The 12,920-nt window shown below is 47.3% G+C and overlaps 1 protein-coding gene across 1 annotated transcript in view; it reads right to left on the reverse strand.

Annotated features, from left to right (window-relative positions):
* Positions 1-12,920, reverse strand: part of LOC112865116 (NBPF family member NBPF6) — a 95,948-nt gene that overhangs the window by 21,367 nt on the left and 61,661 nt on the right. The window contains exons 2-8 of the mRNA XM_086715185.1: positions 12,197-12,291; positions 11,705-11,761; positions 10,053-10,146; positions 8,656-8,905; positions 2,800-2,847; positions 2,489-2,699; positions 128-224 (exon numbers count right to left, since the gene is read on the reverse strand). Of these exons, the coding sequence (XP_086571311.1) occupies positions 128-224; positions 2,489-2,699; positions 2,800-2,847; positions 8,656-8,685 (386 nt within the window). The 5' untranslated portion in view covers positions 8,686-8,905; positions 10,053-10,146; positions 11,705-11,761; positions 12,197-12,291. The remainder of the gene's footprint in view (positions 1-127; positions 225-2,488; positions 2,700-2,799; positions 2,848-8,655; positions 8,906-10,052; positions 10,147-11,704; positions 11,762-12,196; positions 12,292-12,920) is intronic.

A 12,920-nucleotide genomic window follows, 5' to 3' on the forward strand; every position in this document is an offset into this window, starting at 1 on the left:
CTGTTTGACAGATGTGTGTGTGCACCTGTGTGCCAGGCAAGTTTCTGCCCTTCTCCTGGCCCAGACCTGTCGCTGACAGGAGTCAGAGATGCCTACGGCCTCCCACCAGCCACGGAGCCCTCCTTACCTGAGCTTCTCGGTCAAGGTCTCTGCCAACTTCCCCTGCTTACACTGCAGCGTCTCCCCCAGCACGGATTCGATGATGTCTTTCAACTCTTCACACTCTGAGAACACAGACACCGGCCTCAGTGGACAAGCTACACGGGCCGCTGTGCTCGCTGCCTCCAGGGAGGGGGCGGGGTGTACCCCAGGACAATGTAACCCCAGCATCGGGCTCTGCGCATCTCATTCCTCAGCCCCCCAGCTACACGGTATTTGATACCTCCCTGTTTTAGAGCTGAGGGAAGAGCAGCTCCAAGGCGTGGACAGGAACTAGACAAGGTGAATGACTGGTATTTGGCAGAATCAGAATCCACATCCCCTGACACTCACCCTGATCATGGCCACTCACCCGAGCTTGCAGCCTCTCAGGTAGGACACTAAGCAGGGCCATGAAGTGAGGCCCTTAGGACCACAGGACTGACTCATGGTTCCCTTGAGTTGGATAATGAGCACATATCTCAAAGGCAAAAAGTTCACCCGCATACTCTTGTGTGCACTATGATGCGTAAAACCAGAAGCACCTGAAAGCGATACGGCCAAACACTAACAAAGCTTGTGGTATCAGAAGCAGCAGACGGGGTGGGGCGCCTGAGTGGCTCAGTCAGGCGAGCTTCGACTTGGGTTCGGGTCATGACTTCGTGGTTTGTGAGTGCAAGCCCCCGCAGCAGGCTCACTGCTCTCAGCGCAGAGCCCACTTCTCGGATCCTGTGTCCCTCTCTCACTGCCCGTCCCCTCCACTCAAAGCAGCAGGGACTATGACAGCAGCAGGATCACAGAGGAGGAATGTGAGGCACGGAAATCGGGGCAGGGCAGCATGGGGGGGAGCACAGGAAGACTGGCCCAGAGCCATACTGTGTTCCCTCCACCCCAAGCTCCTGGGTGATGTCTTCCTTCGTCGTCTTCACAAGTGGTTTCCCGCACTTGTGTCATGGTTATCAGGAAAGATGCAAAGAAAACTCTGCTTGTCCTTTCCCCAAAGCTCATCATCTCTTCACCTTGCTAAAGAGCCGCTTCCAACATTACTTTTCTCCCCATCAGTCATTTGTAATCCCACCTCCCCTTGTTTTACGGAAAACTCTTGGTAAGGAAACGGCAACAGTTCGGGCTCAGAGTCGTCAGGATTCCTTCCAATTGCCCCGCTGCACACATGCCCCTAACTCAGGATTCCTCCCGCCATGGCAGCCCCCTCTGAATGAACAGGCAGCTGGCCTCCCCATTCCAGGCTGACTGTGGGGGAGGGCCAGCTCCACACACTGGCTTGGGCGGTCACCGGGGCTGTGGTCTCCCCCGCTCACCCTCATTCTCACCGGGCCACTTGACTCCTGGCCCAGGCCTGGCCCTGCTGGCCATCCTGCATCCTTGAAGGTTCCCCAGCTCAGGGAGAGACACAGGAGGGAGCACAGATTGTCTGATGGGCCTTGAAATGCCCTCTACCTCGCCACAGGGTGTCAATGGCTACCGAGGACTCAGGAAGCAGAGCCTGTGCCCAGGAAGCACGGCTTCCCTCTCATCAGGGGAGTCACTGTCTGGACGGCCTCGCTCGTGGATACCGCAGTTTCAGGGAAAGCAGACCCATCTTCCAGCTCCTTGCAAGCTGGCCGTGTCCCCTGGTCCCCACCCGCGCCCCGTGTGCACCATCAGCAAGTTTCCCCAGCGAGCCAGCTCGCTGCTTTGCCAATGGAACCTCAGAGAAGTGTGACGTGATGGAGTTCATTAGTCCGAGACACGAAGGCCAACAGTGATGCAGGATGTGACACACACACACACACACACACAGAGGATCCTGAGAGGACCAGGCATTTCCGGGTCTGCGTCAGGAATCAATCACTAGAAAGTTAACTCTAACCCCGCCCTATACAGCACTGCAAACCAACCTGGAGAAACTGCTAGTCTCGTTTTCCCCATTCTTCCCATCCTTAGCAAAATGAGGGTAAGACACCCACTTGCACTGGGTCGCCCGGGAGCTTTAGTCTGTTAAGCGCCCAGCTCTTGATTTTGGCTCAGATCATGATCTCACATTCCTGAGATCGAGACCCACGTCAGCCTCTGTGCTGACAGCACCGAGCCTGCTTGGGATCCTCTATCTCCCACTCTCTCTGCTCCACCCCGACTAACACTGTCTCTCTCAAAACCAACAAACATACATTAAGAAATACCCACTGCTACTTTTCCTGGATTGTGGTCACAATGGAATTTATCATGACGATGGAAATAGAGAAGACAAAGTCCGGAGAGGGCTTTCGTTTTCTCTCCACACAAAGCCAATTCCTGTCTCCAGGAATACAGACAGTCATCACTTTGGTGACCCTGACCTTGTAGGACTTACTGTATTTCTGCAGCTGGTTGGCCAGGGAGTAGGCAGTAGCTTCGGATACAAGGAATTTCTCTCTGAGGTCTCGGAAGTCCTGCTGGCTTGCTTCCAGCTTGGATTGAAGCTCCTGGTTGAGTTCCAGGAGGCTCATTTCTGTCCCTGGATCAGACACCGGGTCAAAAGGTGCTGCCATGGTGACATGTGGCAGAAGAGGTAGAGCTGGGGACTGGGGAGAAGAAATCAAACACATGACGGGTTAAAAACAAGTGAAATCAAGTAGGTTCAATCAGGACTGAGGGGCGAGGACACAGGAATTCTTTACTTACTATTGGGAACAACTTGAACAACACCCCACAGCACTGGAGAGTCAGCAGCTACAAAAAGAAGGTTCGAGATGCCAGAGTCGAGAGCCCAAGGCACTGCCTGTAGCTCAGACTCCAACCGGAATGACAGACCGAGCACCCGGCACGCCAGGTGACGGTCTGCAGTTGCAATAACAGAATCGGAACGCGGGGGGTGTCATGGAACCTTGGGAGCCACTGCCTTCCAGGTGCCAAGGCTACGCGGATACCCAAGGCTGCCTAGTCTCCCCTGAAGGTCACCACTGATGGGGACCACCCCTCAGCGGCCACTCTCAGTAGCTGTCTACCCTTGTGCTAATACCACAGATCCCGTATCTCTCTCTGTCTGTCTCTGTTTTAAGTTTATTTATTTATTTTGAGAGAAAGCACGAGCACGTGAGCGGGACGGGGTGGAGGGAGAGGGAGAGAGAGAGAATCCCAAGCAGACTCTGTGCTATCTGCACAGTACCGTACAGGAGGCTTGATCTCATGAACCGTGAGATCATGACCTGAGCCAAAATCAGGAATCAGACACTCAACCCAACGAGCCACCCAGGTGCCACAGACCCCATCTCTTTCCAAACACATCTCAGCATCGTTCTCACTGTTCATTCTTGTGTGTGCATAAAAATATCAAGGCAGAAATAGTTTCTCAGGTTTTACTGAGGGGCTGTCATGAAGCCACCCCACTTCTCTTTAAGGTCAAACAGACCTTCAGGCTTTTCCAGTGAGTGAAAGATTCCAAAGACTTAGATGTTCTTCTCTGGGTCTCTCTAGTTTGTCCTCTATCCATTAAAAAGTGTAAGACATGAGGCAGAGCATAATACTAAGTGAATAAATATTTACTTGAGAAAAATGTTTTGTCCCAACTCTCACTGTTCTTCTGGCTGTTTTCCTGTGTTATGAGGCTTTCTTATCCCCTCTTGGGGCACCATGTTGGCTTTCCATTAAACTGATGTTGGATATCCCTATATCCTCGACTCCTTCTCTACGTGTGAGTTGCTTTTTTTGTTGTTTTTATAATGTCACTAAACAACCATATTTCATGCTTGTCACTCACGGATTTCATGTGTCTCTCATAAGATCTCTTTCGAACTGTGAAAATGTTAATTTATACGTATGTCCTTGAATACATGTAATGACCACCTATTTGGAAACATCTATAAACTTGATGATTTGATGACGTTCATTTGGCCTACCCTCATATTTAACAGAACGGAGGTTAACAAACCCTCAGTTTGCTCTCTATACTTAAGAGCCTGTTTCATGGTTTGCCTCTCTCTTTACCAACCCCCCATTGTTCATCTATTGAGTGTCTTAAATTCCACAGATGAGTGACATCATATGATATGTGTCCTTCTCTGGCTGACTGACTTCACTTAGCATAACACACTCTCGCTCCATCCGCGTCATTGCTAGAACGGATACACGAATTCAGTAAAGTCCCAGGACACAAAATCACCGTACAGAAATCTCTCGCATTCCCACACATTAATAATGAAGCAGCAGAAAGAGAAATCGAGGAGCTGAAACCATGTACAATTGCACCTAAAACCGTAAGATACTTAGGAATGAACCCAACCAAAGACGTAAAAGATCTGCACTCTGAAAACTAGAGAAGCCTTACGAAAGACACTGAAGAGGGCAGAAAGAAATGGAAAAACTTCCCGTGCCCATGGATTAGAAGAACAGATATCGTTAAAATGTTGATGCTAACCAAAGCAATCCACACACTGACTGCAATCCCTATCAAAATACCACCAACCTTTTCCACAGAGCTACAACAAGCAATCCTCAACTTTGTATGGAACCAGAAAAGACCCCAAAGAGCCAAAGGAATCTTGGATGGCCTCGAAAGCCAACCTTGTACCCCATATCAAAGCGACTGACAGTACTTTTGCTGCAATACGTCTCAGTGTTTATTGCTCTAGAGTGCCTTTCCTAAGGCAGCAACATGCCATTCTAATCTTATTTGAACTTGTCATTCTCACTATCCTGTTTTTCATGAAATTATACTTTTTAGTGTTTGTTCTGTTGAATCGCTTTGGGTTTCTCCTCAAGACATTCTTATTGTGATGTGCATGCTCAATATTTGTTACCTATTTCCTGTCATTTGTCATTCTCTTTTCGGCTCGGTCATCTCTCTCTTTTTCAATTCTAACAGTTCTTTATTGGGGTCGAATTGACCTAGAGCAAAATGCACAAACCGCAAGCACACAGCTCAATGAATTTAACGTACGTATGCATCCTGTCACCACCCAGATCGAGATATAGAACACTTTCCTCCGTGGCGCAAAGTTCTCTTCTGCTCCTTGCCAGTCAACACCCATTTCCAAACACAAACGCATTCTGAATTCTCACCCTAGACGACTTTTCCTTGTTCTTACACTTCATATAACTGCAATGATGTCGTATGTTCTCCTATGTTCTGGGTTCTCTCACTTGGTGTCTGGTTTTGAGATTTCGTCCTGATTAGCTGCGTGTCAGCCATTGGTTCTGATGCTGCCGAGAAATACTCTGCTTGGGGATTATAGCACAATTTGACTATCCGTGTCCCTGTTGGACAGATCTAGTTTTGGTTATCACACATAGAGTAAGGACGAATAATCATGTACAAGTTGTGTTTTGTGGAGACACCCACTGGTTCCTCCCAGGTATACATCCTAGGAATAAAATGCTTGGGGAAAGCAGAGAAACTGACACACACTTTCGCAAAGGCTTTGTCTCCTTTTAGATTTCCGCCCAAAGATAGGCAGTCCCAGTTTCTCTACATTCCCACGTACCTGGTATTCTCGGTCCTTTTGATTTTAGCCATTCTGCTAGCTGTTAGTGCTCGGTTTAGTTTTCGAATGCTGTTGGTCATTTGGATATCTTCTTTTATGAAGCGCCTTTTGAGATCTTTTCCTCATCAATAAGCTCGGTTCTCTGTAATTTTCTTTGTGATGTGTGTAAGTTCTTTCTGTATTTTGGATAAGGTCGTTGCCATATATGAGGTATTGCAAGGAATTATTCCTGGACTGTGGATTGTGTTTTCACTGTGTATTTTATGATTACTTTTTAAATTTTACGTATTTTGGGAGGGGGAGGGGCAGACAGAGAAGGAGAGGGTGTGTAGTGATTTATGATCAACGAAGGATTTAATACTTTATGAAATCCAGGTTTTGATACTTTTTTTCTAAGTTCTTTATGTTGATAGAAAAAGTGAGTAGGGGAGGGGCAGAGAGAGAGGGGGAGGGAGAGAGATTCCCAGGCAGGCTCCACACTGTCAGTATGGAGCCCAATCCCCCCGGGGCTCAAACCCGTGAAGCGTGAGATCGTGACCTGAGCCAGAATCCAGTGCCGGACGCGGACCTGACCAAGCCATCCAGGCACCCTTCCACGTACATTTTAGAATTCGTTGGTAACTTCCCCCCAAAATGCCTACTCCAATAGGAATCAGGGTAATACTGATTTGGTATTCCAACAATATTGAATCTTCTCATCTATGAAGGTGCTGTACACACGTTTATATGTATCTAGATCTCCTTTAATTTCTCTCAGCAATAGTTGTCTGGAGTCTTCCTTATATGTGTTCTTACGCATTTAATGATTGTGTGGATGTGAATCTCTATTGCGTTCATTGAGTTTAATTTTATTTTGTTTCTAAATTTCATTTTCTAAATGCTCACGGTTGGTATGGGGAAATACACTAGATTATCACACGAATGCTACCGAGGGATACTTTGGGTACCTTAGACGGCATTTTTAAAGTGTACCATGCGGGGTATGGGTGGCCCAGTTAGTTAGGCATCTGACTCTCTGGACTTTGGCTCAGGCCATGATCTCACGGCTAGCGATTCAAGCCCACACATCGGGTGCTGTGACGACAGGGTGGAACCTGCTTGGGATTGTCTTGCTCTCCCTCTCCCTCTACCCCTTCCCTGCTCAATCTCAGAATAAATAAATACACGTTAAAAAAGTAAATAAGGCGTACAATTCAATGCACAGCAAAATCAAACTCCAGCTACCATCAAGACACGGCATTTCTTCCAGCTCACAACTTCCCTTGTGGCCCTTTGCAGTCCATCACTGTCTCCGCCTCAGCCCCAGGCAACCACTGACCCTACAGGTGGGTTTGCATTTGTTAACAACTCTAGGTAGGTGGAATGCTTTGGTGCCTACATTCCTTGGTGCAGCATAAGGATTCTGAAATCCGTCCATATTACTGCGTGTATCGCCAGTTCGTGCTTTTTTATCGCTAAGTAGTATTCCTCCGAATGGCTACATCCTGTCGATTTATACAGTCACCTACTAGTGACCTCTGTGTGGTCTCCAGGGTTTAGCCACTGTGAAGAAAGCGATGGGGACTTTTCATGTACAGATCGGTGTGTGGACATATTGTGTAAATACTTAGAAGTGAAATGGCTGTTCATGTGAGTGGTCAGTGTTTAACTATAGTTCAGCCTCTCTACAGGACTGGACCAGTTTTCATTCCCACAAGTGTTGGAAACTTCTAGTGACTTCACATCCTCACCACATACATTTCCGGCCTTCTTCATTTTAGCCCATGGCGATGGACGTGTAACGCTAACTCACGGCATCATTAACTTGTGTTCCTCCTGATGACTGAGTGTGTTCTGGAAAACTGACCTCCGTGCTTTGGAGCCAAAATATACCACAAAGACAGAGTCTGAGATAAGAAGGAACACTAACAGCTTTCTTGCTTTCCCAGGCAGAGGACGACAGCAGGCTAAGGCCTTCAAAAACTGCCAGCTCCTGCCCCCTGGAGGAAGGGGTTGGGGGTCTTATCGGGAAAATCAAGGTGTGGCCAGTGGTGACAGCAACTGTGTACATGCTGCTACCCTCCTTCCTCATGTCCTGGGGTGTACCTGCTTCCTGATACAGAAGGCTAAGAAGGGAGGAGGGGAGCTTTGCAGAAGACAAGAAAAGGTTAGTTTAAAATCGAACCCTGCGAAAACTTCAGTGAAGCCATTTTGGTTTTTCTTCAACTTTATGCCTTTCAGTGGTTTCAAGCGGAGCATCTTTTCAAGTGCTTTGTGGCCATGTGTATATCGTGTTTTGTGAGGTATTTCTTCTTCGAGACTTTTGACCAGGAGCGCCTGGGTGGCTCAGCTGGTTAAGGGTCCGACTGATGATTTTGGTTCTGGTCATGCTCCCACAGTTCCTGAGATCGAGCCCCGCTTCAGGGTTTGTGCTCACTGTGTGGAGCCTGCTTGGGATTCTGTCTCCCTCTCTCTCTGACCCTTGCCTGCTTGCTCTCTATAGCCCTCTCAGAATAGATAAAAATAAACTTAAAAGACTCTTGACCAAATCTCTTCTTGCACTGTCTTATCACACAAAATACGTGTCAGAACAGTACACTGAACACTACACAGCATTACCTTGAGAAATTAATGAACTAAACACATGGAGAGGTAAAATTTGCTGTGGATTGGAGACCTCAATATGGTTTACATGTCAATTCTTCCCAAATTGATCTACAGATCTGATACAAGGCCAATCAAAATTCCAGCAGACATGCTAGGAAACATTTCTAAGCTGATCCAACACTTCATATGGAAATGGAAAGGATCTTGAATTATCAAAGTGATTTTAAAAAGAAGAAGAATGGTGGATGACTCAAGTGCCTATTCCAGAATGGCCATACACATCTTTTACGCAATTTCGGAGTGATGTATCCTATTATTATTCAGTTGTAAGAGTTTCTGTACTTTCTCACTGAAGCTTGGAAGTTGCTCTACTCCCTTTGTACGTGAATTCCTTGTTCTAAAATTTGGCCAATATTTATATTAGTTTTTATGTGGCGAGAGAATACGGAAGACCAGAAAGCATTTAACTTACCAGAGAGGAAGACAGATCATCACTGGGCATTATGGAGAGGATGACCCTATGAGATTTAGTGAAGTTGCCCCTGTTTCCCCAGCTGGCCAAGACATAGTGGGTAGTAGCTACAGATGCCAGCCGTTTCCTCTGGACACCTTGGCAGTGTTGACTGGTTGGAGCCACCGTGGATCCCGGGTGTCAGTTGTGTCCTAAAAGGCTGAAATCTGGCTGAGGCTCCAGGGCTGTTGGGCCAAGGCAGGTCACCCAGCTGTTGGAAAACACACAGGCAGACCAGGACAATCACCGAGGTCATCGCCAGGCAGCTTTGGCCATTTCCTCCAAGGAACCCACCACCACTACACTTTTTTCTCATGACTTCCTGTTTCCAGACTGAGATCCCCAGGACAGTTGGGAGAATGTGTTTTTCACCACTGTATTCGGGGTTCCTAGCACCGAGCCAAGCACTGAGGAGGCCCTCAGGGACTTCCTTTCACTGATCAGATACAAGTTGCTGCCAATCTCTGACCATCTCAACTCCATTCCAGTCACAAATGTGCTTTCTCCCAAGAGGTAGCGAATCCCCTCCCTCAGAGAGGAACCTGCCCTACCCTCTCCATGTCCCAGGACACTGCCCTGTGGTGAGCTCTGATGAAGACGGGGTTCTCCTCGGGGATTCCTCTCAATGGCTCACTCTGTCATTGGGAAGAGATGTCCTGGGCCTGGCCCCCCACTCCAATCCTCTGCTCCGTCACAACACAACACCCCAGTGTAGGAGAGCTACCACATTGTGTTTGCATCGTTCTCCCACTGCTTTGTCCTCCTCGGGAAATCGTATTGATTTCCAAGTTCTGAACACAGCCTCAGAAAAATGAAGCACTCAACCAATAGTCAAGAAAATCACTGGTCAACAGATATTATGTGTAAAGCCTTCCACGCTCCTGACCAGAAATTCAGAAGAATATTATTACCATTACGACTTCAGATGCAAGGGTCCCCTGCCCTGGCCCCTCCTGGCCTTAGGGCAAAACGATTTGTGGTAAGAATGGACATCTCCATATCTGATCCAAACGCCACTGATCCCTCCAAACCCACACTTCCTTGGAGGCCATCCACTGTCAGGGCAGCTCCAACGTCGAAGCTCGGGGACTGGGGCAGAGCCTCATGGTCACACCATCCTACCCTTAGCAACGGTGCTTCCCGGCAGTGCAAACCAACCCCCGTCCGTCCTGTGGGGCTCCCTGGCAGGTGCACCGTTCACTGTGGAGTGCGTTACACCCCCAGTCCTCACTGCTCACCTCAGGCTGCTCCTTGCAGAGTTGGATGCTACTGTACGCATTCCTCAGTTTCTCCAGATTGTTCTGAGCTCAACTTGCCCGTATTCTCAGGTCCTTGGGCAACCACCGTTCCACCATTACCTTTGTCCTTCTCCGGGTTATTCTCATGCTCCACACCTGCTGATTCTTCTGTCTTCCTCGGTCCTCTGTTTCCAGTGTGGGCTCAGCCGGGCTCCTGCAGGAGACACACAGACAAGGGACCAAGTCAGGTCTCAGCCGCAGTCCCCAGAACACGTTTAACAGGCACCTCAGTCCCTCGTGCTCTCAGAGAGACTGAGCGGCAAGGGACTTTGGAGAAGTTGAATAACAACCTTATGTTACAGATGAGGAAACTGAGGCCCAGAGAGATGAGGAGATTTTCCCAAACTCCCTCATCGCTTGATGGCAGCAGACACACCAACAGGTGTCTTGGCCGCAAGCTTCCCTTGGACTCTCCTGTCACACCCTCCAGGAACCCACATCTGAATTTCAGAGGACACTGATCAAACATCAGTACCCCCCCTGCCCCCCTGTTAAAACAAAAATGTCGCCAGGAACTTTCCTGGGACACTTGCTTGTCACACGTCTACATTCCTGTTGTTTATATTCATTTGATTTTCAAGCCTACCTCACACAATGAGCCGAAGGTACTCAACAATTAAGTAAAATTCATCACAGCAGAAATTAAAATGTATTGATGTGGTTATGTATAAGACACTGATCTCCTGGGCTGGGAAATCATCTTCCTAACAGCGGGCACTCTGTCTGCCTTGTTCATCCCGTCTCCACAGCGCCTCCATTAAGAGCCTGCCAGGGAAAACGTTCAGTAAATACTTGTCAAGCAGATAAATAACAGTTATCAGGAACAACTGCCTTTTACTGATCTCTAGTCCCAACCACAGTTCCAAACAAACCCTATCCCAGATCTGTGACAAAGCAATAAAAGCACAACATTAAAGAAGCGTTCCAGGATTCCAAAACCAGCTTTACCACACGTCACATACACTTTGATGGATGATTTTATTATCTTTTAGAGCACCTTTTCCTCATGTAAAATAGAGAACGTATACTGTAAATAGAAGGCAGCATCAACCACTCGGGTGTTGGATGTGAAATGTGACATCGTGCAGCAGACAGGGCTCCAGTCCCTGGGCACCAGCTGTGGGGCTGAAGGTCACCTACATCAGAGTCACTGTGGTGCCTGTTCAAATCCCATGGGGATAAGAAGCTGCATCTCAGACAAAAATTCCAAGGAGATTCCCAGGTAAGGAAGAAGCCCATTAGTAAACAATGAGCATAGGATGCAGACCCTGAAAGCCCCAGTGCTCACCAGACTGACTCAGCTTTGAGCAGATCAAGTCCCTCATTCAAGATGGCTTTCAATGGGAAATGGGGACATTTCTGGGAAGTGGGTCCTGCTTCCGTGATCTGGGCTTTTAGCACCTCCACTGCCCTGTAGTTTCCTCCTCTACTCCATTCACTGGGGGATGTCATCCCTCATGGAGGTCATTTCTTCATGAAGACCTCTGTCCTTTTATTCTCTTCCTGGAGTAGGAGATGGCAGAGATCAGTTCTGGGACTCCAAAGATCTAGGCTCCTCCTAAGCCATCTGGGTATGTGGAAACAATCATGACAGATGGAAATCAGATCAGGGAAGAGGACCCCAGAGGAGGGAGATGGTGAGGGTGGCCCCTCATGGGAGAGACAACCACAACATGGTCACTGTCAGACCTGTTCAGGTGGGGGCAACATACTCATCAATTCTGTGAGCAGAGAAGCAGCCTTGTCATCCAGACTTCTGATCTGCAGGACTGGGAGATAACAAATGTTTGTTGTCAGAAACCACTGTTTTGTCATTTGGTAATATGCAGCAATGGGGAAGTTCGGATGCTTATTTGTAATCCGCTGAGCTTTGTAATGTTTTCAAACTTGTGTGCTAATCTCTATAAAGAAAAAAAGCATGAAAAAACCACAGTAGCAATCTGTTCCTCACTTTCACATGACTGCTCCCAAGCCCTTGTAACATCAGGGACACTGTGAAGGGCATTTCAAGTGCTGGAGAAATGTCTCTTTAATGTTGCCAAACAAACTCTTTAATGTTGCCAAAGAAACATGGTAGAACACTTAATTCCACATAACATTATCTGTAAATCTATCAACTTTCTCCATCTTCTATGGAAGAGTTTTTTTCTAGCTTCTTGTTCTCTTGAGCTACCAGACAAGGTTTCATAGCAAGAACCACTTACCCGCACAGGCAAATCAATTCAAGGAGAGCAATGTAACAGCCACTGTATTATGTTCCCCCAAAGTCTTTTCAGTGCAACCTCTCCTCTTCTTTTGACTAGAAAGAAAGAAAAGATCTATTTTGTAAAGTCCTATTTTAATGAAAATGAAAACTTAAATGTCTCTGTTTTCCAATTTTTCTTTTGCTCAAGCTCAATCATGGAGGCCTAATTCCTCAGGTTGAGTTCACACTTGGCTCCAACCTGGGCCCTCTGTCAACAGAAGTCAGGGAATCACAATCTTACACCTCTTTGGTGAACCAGCCTCTCACCCTCAAAACCCAGAAGAATTTGTGAACCCAAAAGACAGGAGCTCTCACGAAGTAAGAGTGATATATGTGCACTGGTCTTGGCTCAGATTATCTGAGAAAAAAGAGCAGTCATAAAACAGGAACTTTTTTATTCTCTTTGCTCTTTGAAGGAGAGCAAAAAGAAAATCATTCTCTTTGCTCTTTGAAGGAGAGCAAAGAGAAAATCATGTTGATTTCTGCTTTTCTGGGATGTCAGGTAAGTGAGGCCAGTGACTGTAAACTTATTTGAGGAAATCTCTGAATAGGGGTTACTTGTTAGCAAAATAAATGGTAGGTACAAATGCTATCCAGTATCAGCAAGAGAGAGGAACAAAAAAATACTTGAAATTATAGAGAATATGAATTCATAAATCTTCTGTGCGAGGCACTAGGGCAGG

Source organism: Puma concolor, chromosome C1 (assembly GCF_028749965.1).
Source record: "Puma concolor isolate L17-30 chromosome C1, mPumCon1.1.hap2, whole genome shotgun sequence".
Classification (NCBI taxonomy): Eukaryota; Metazoa; Chordata; class Mammalia; order Carnivora; family Felidae; genus Puma; species Puma concolor.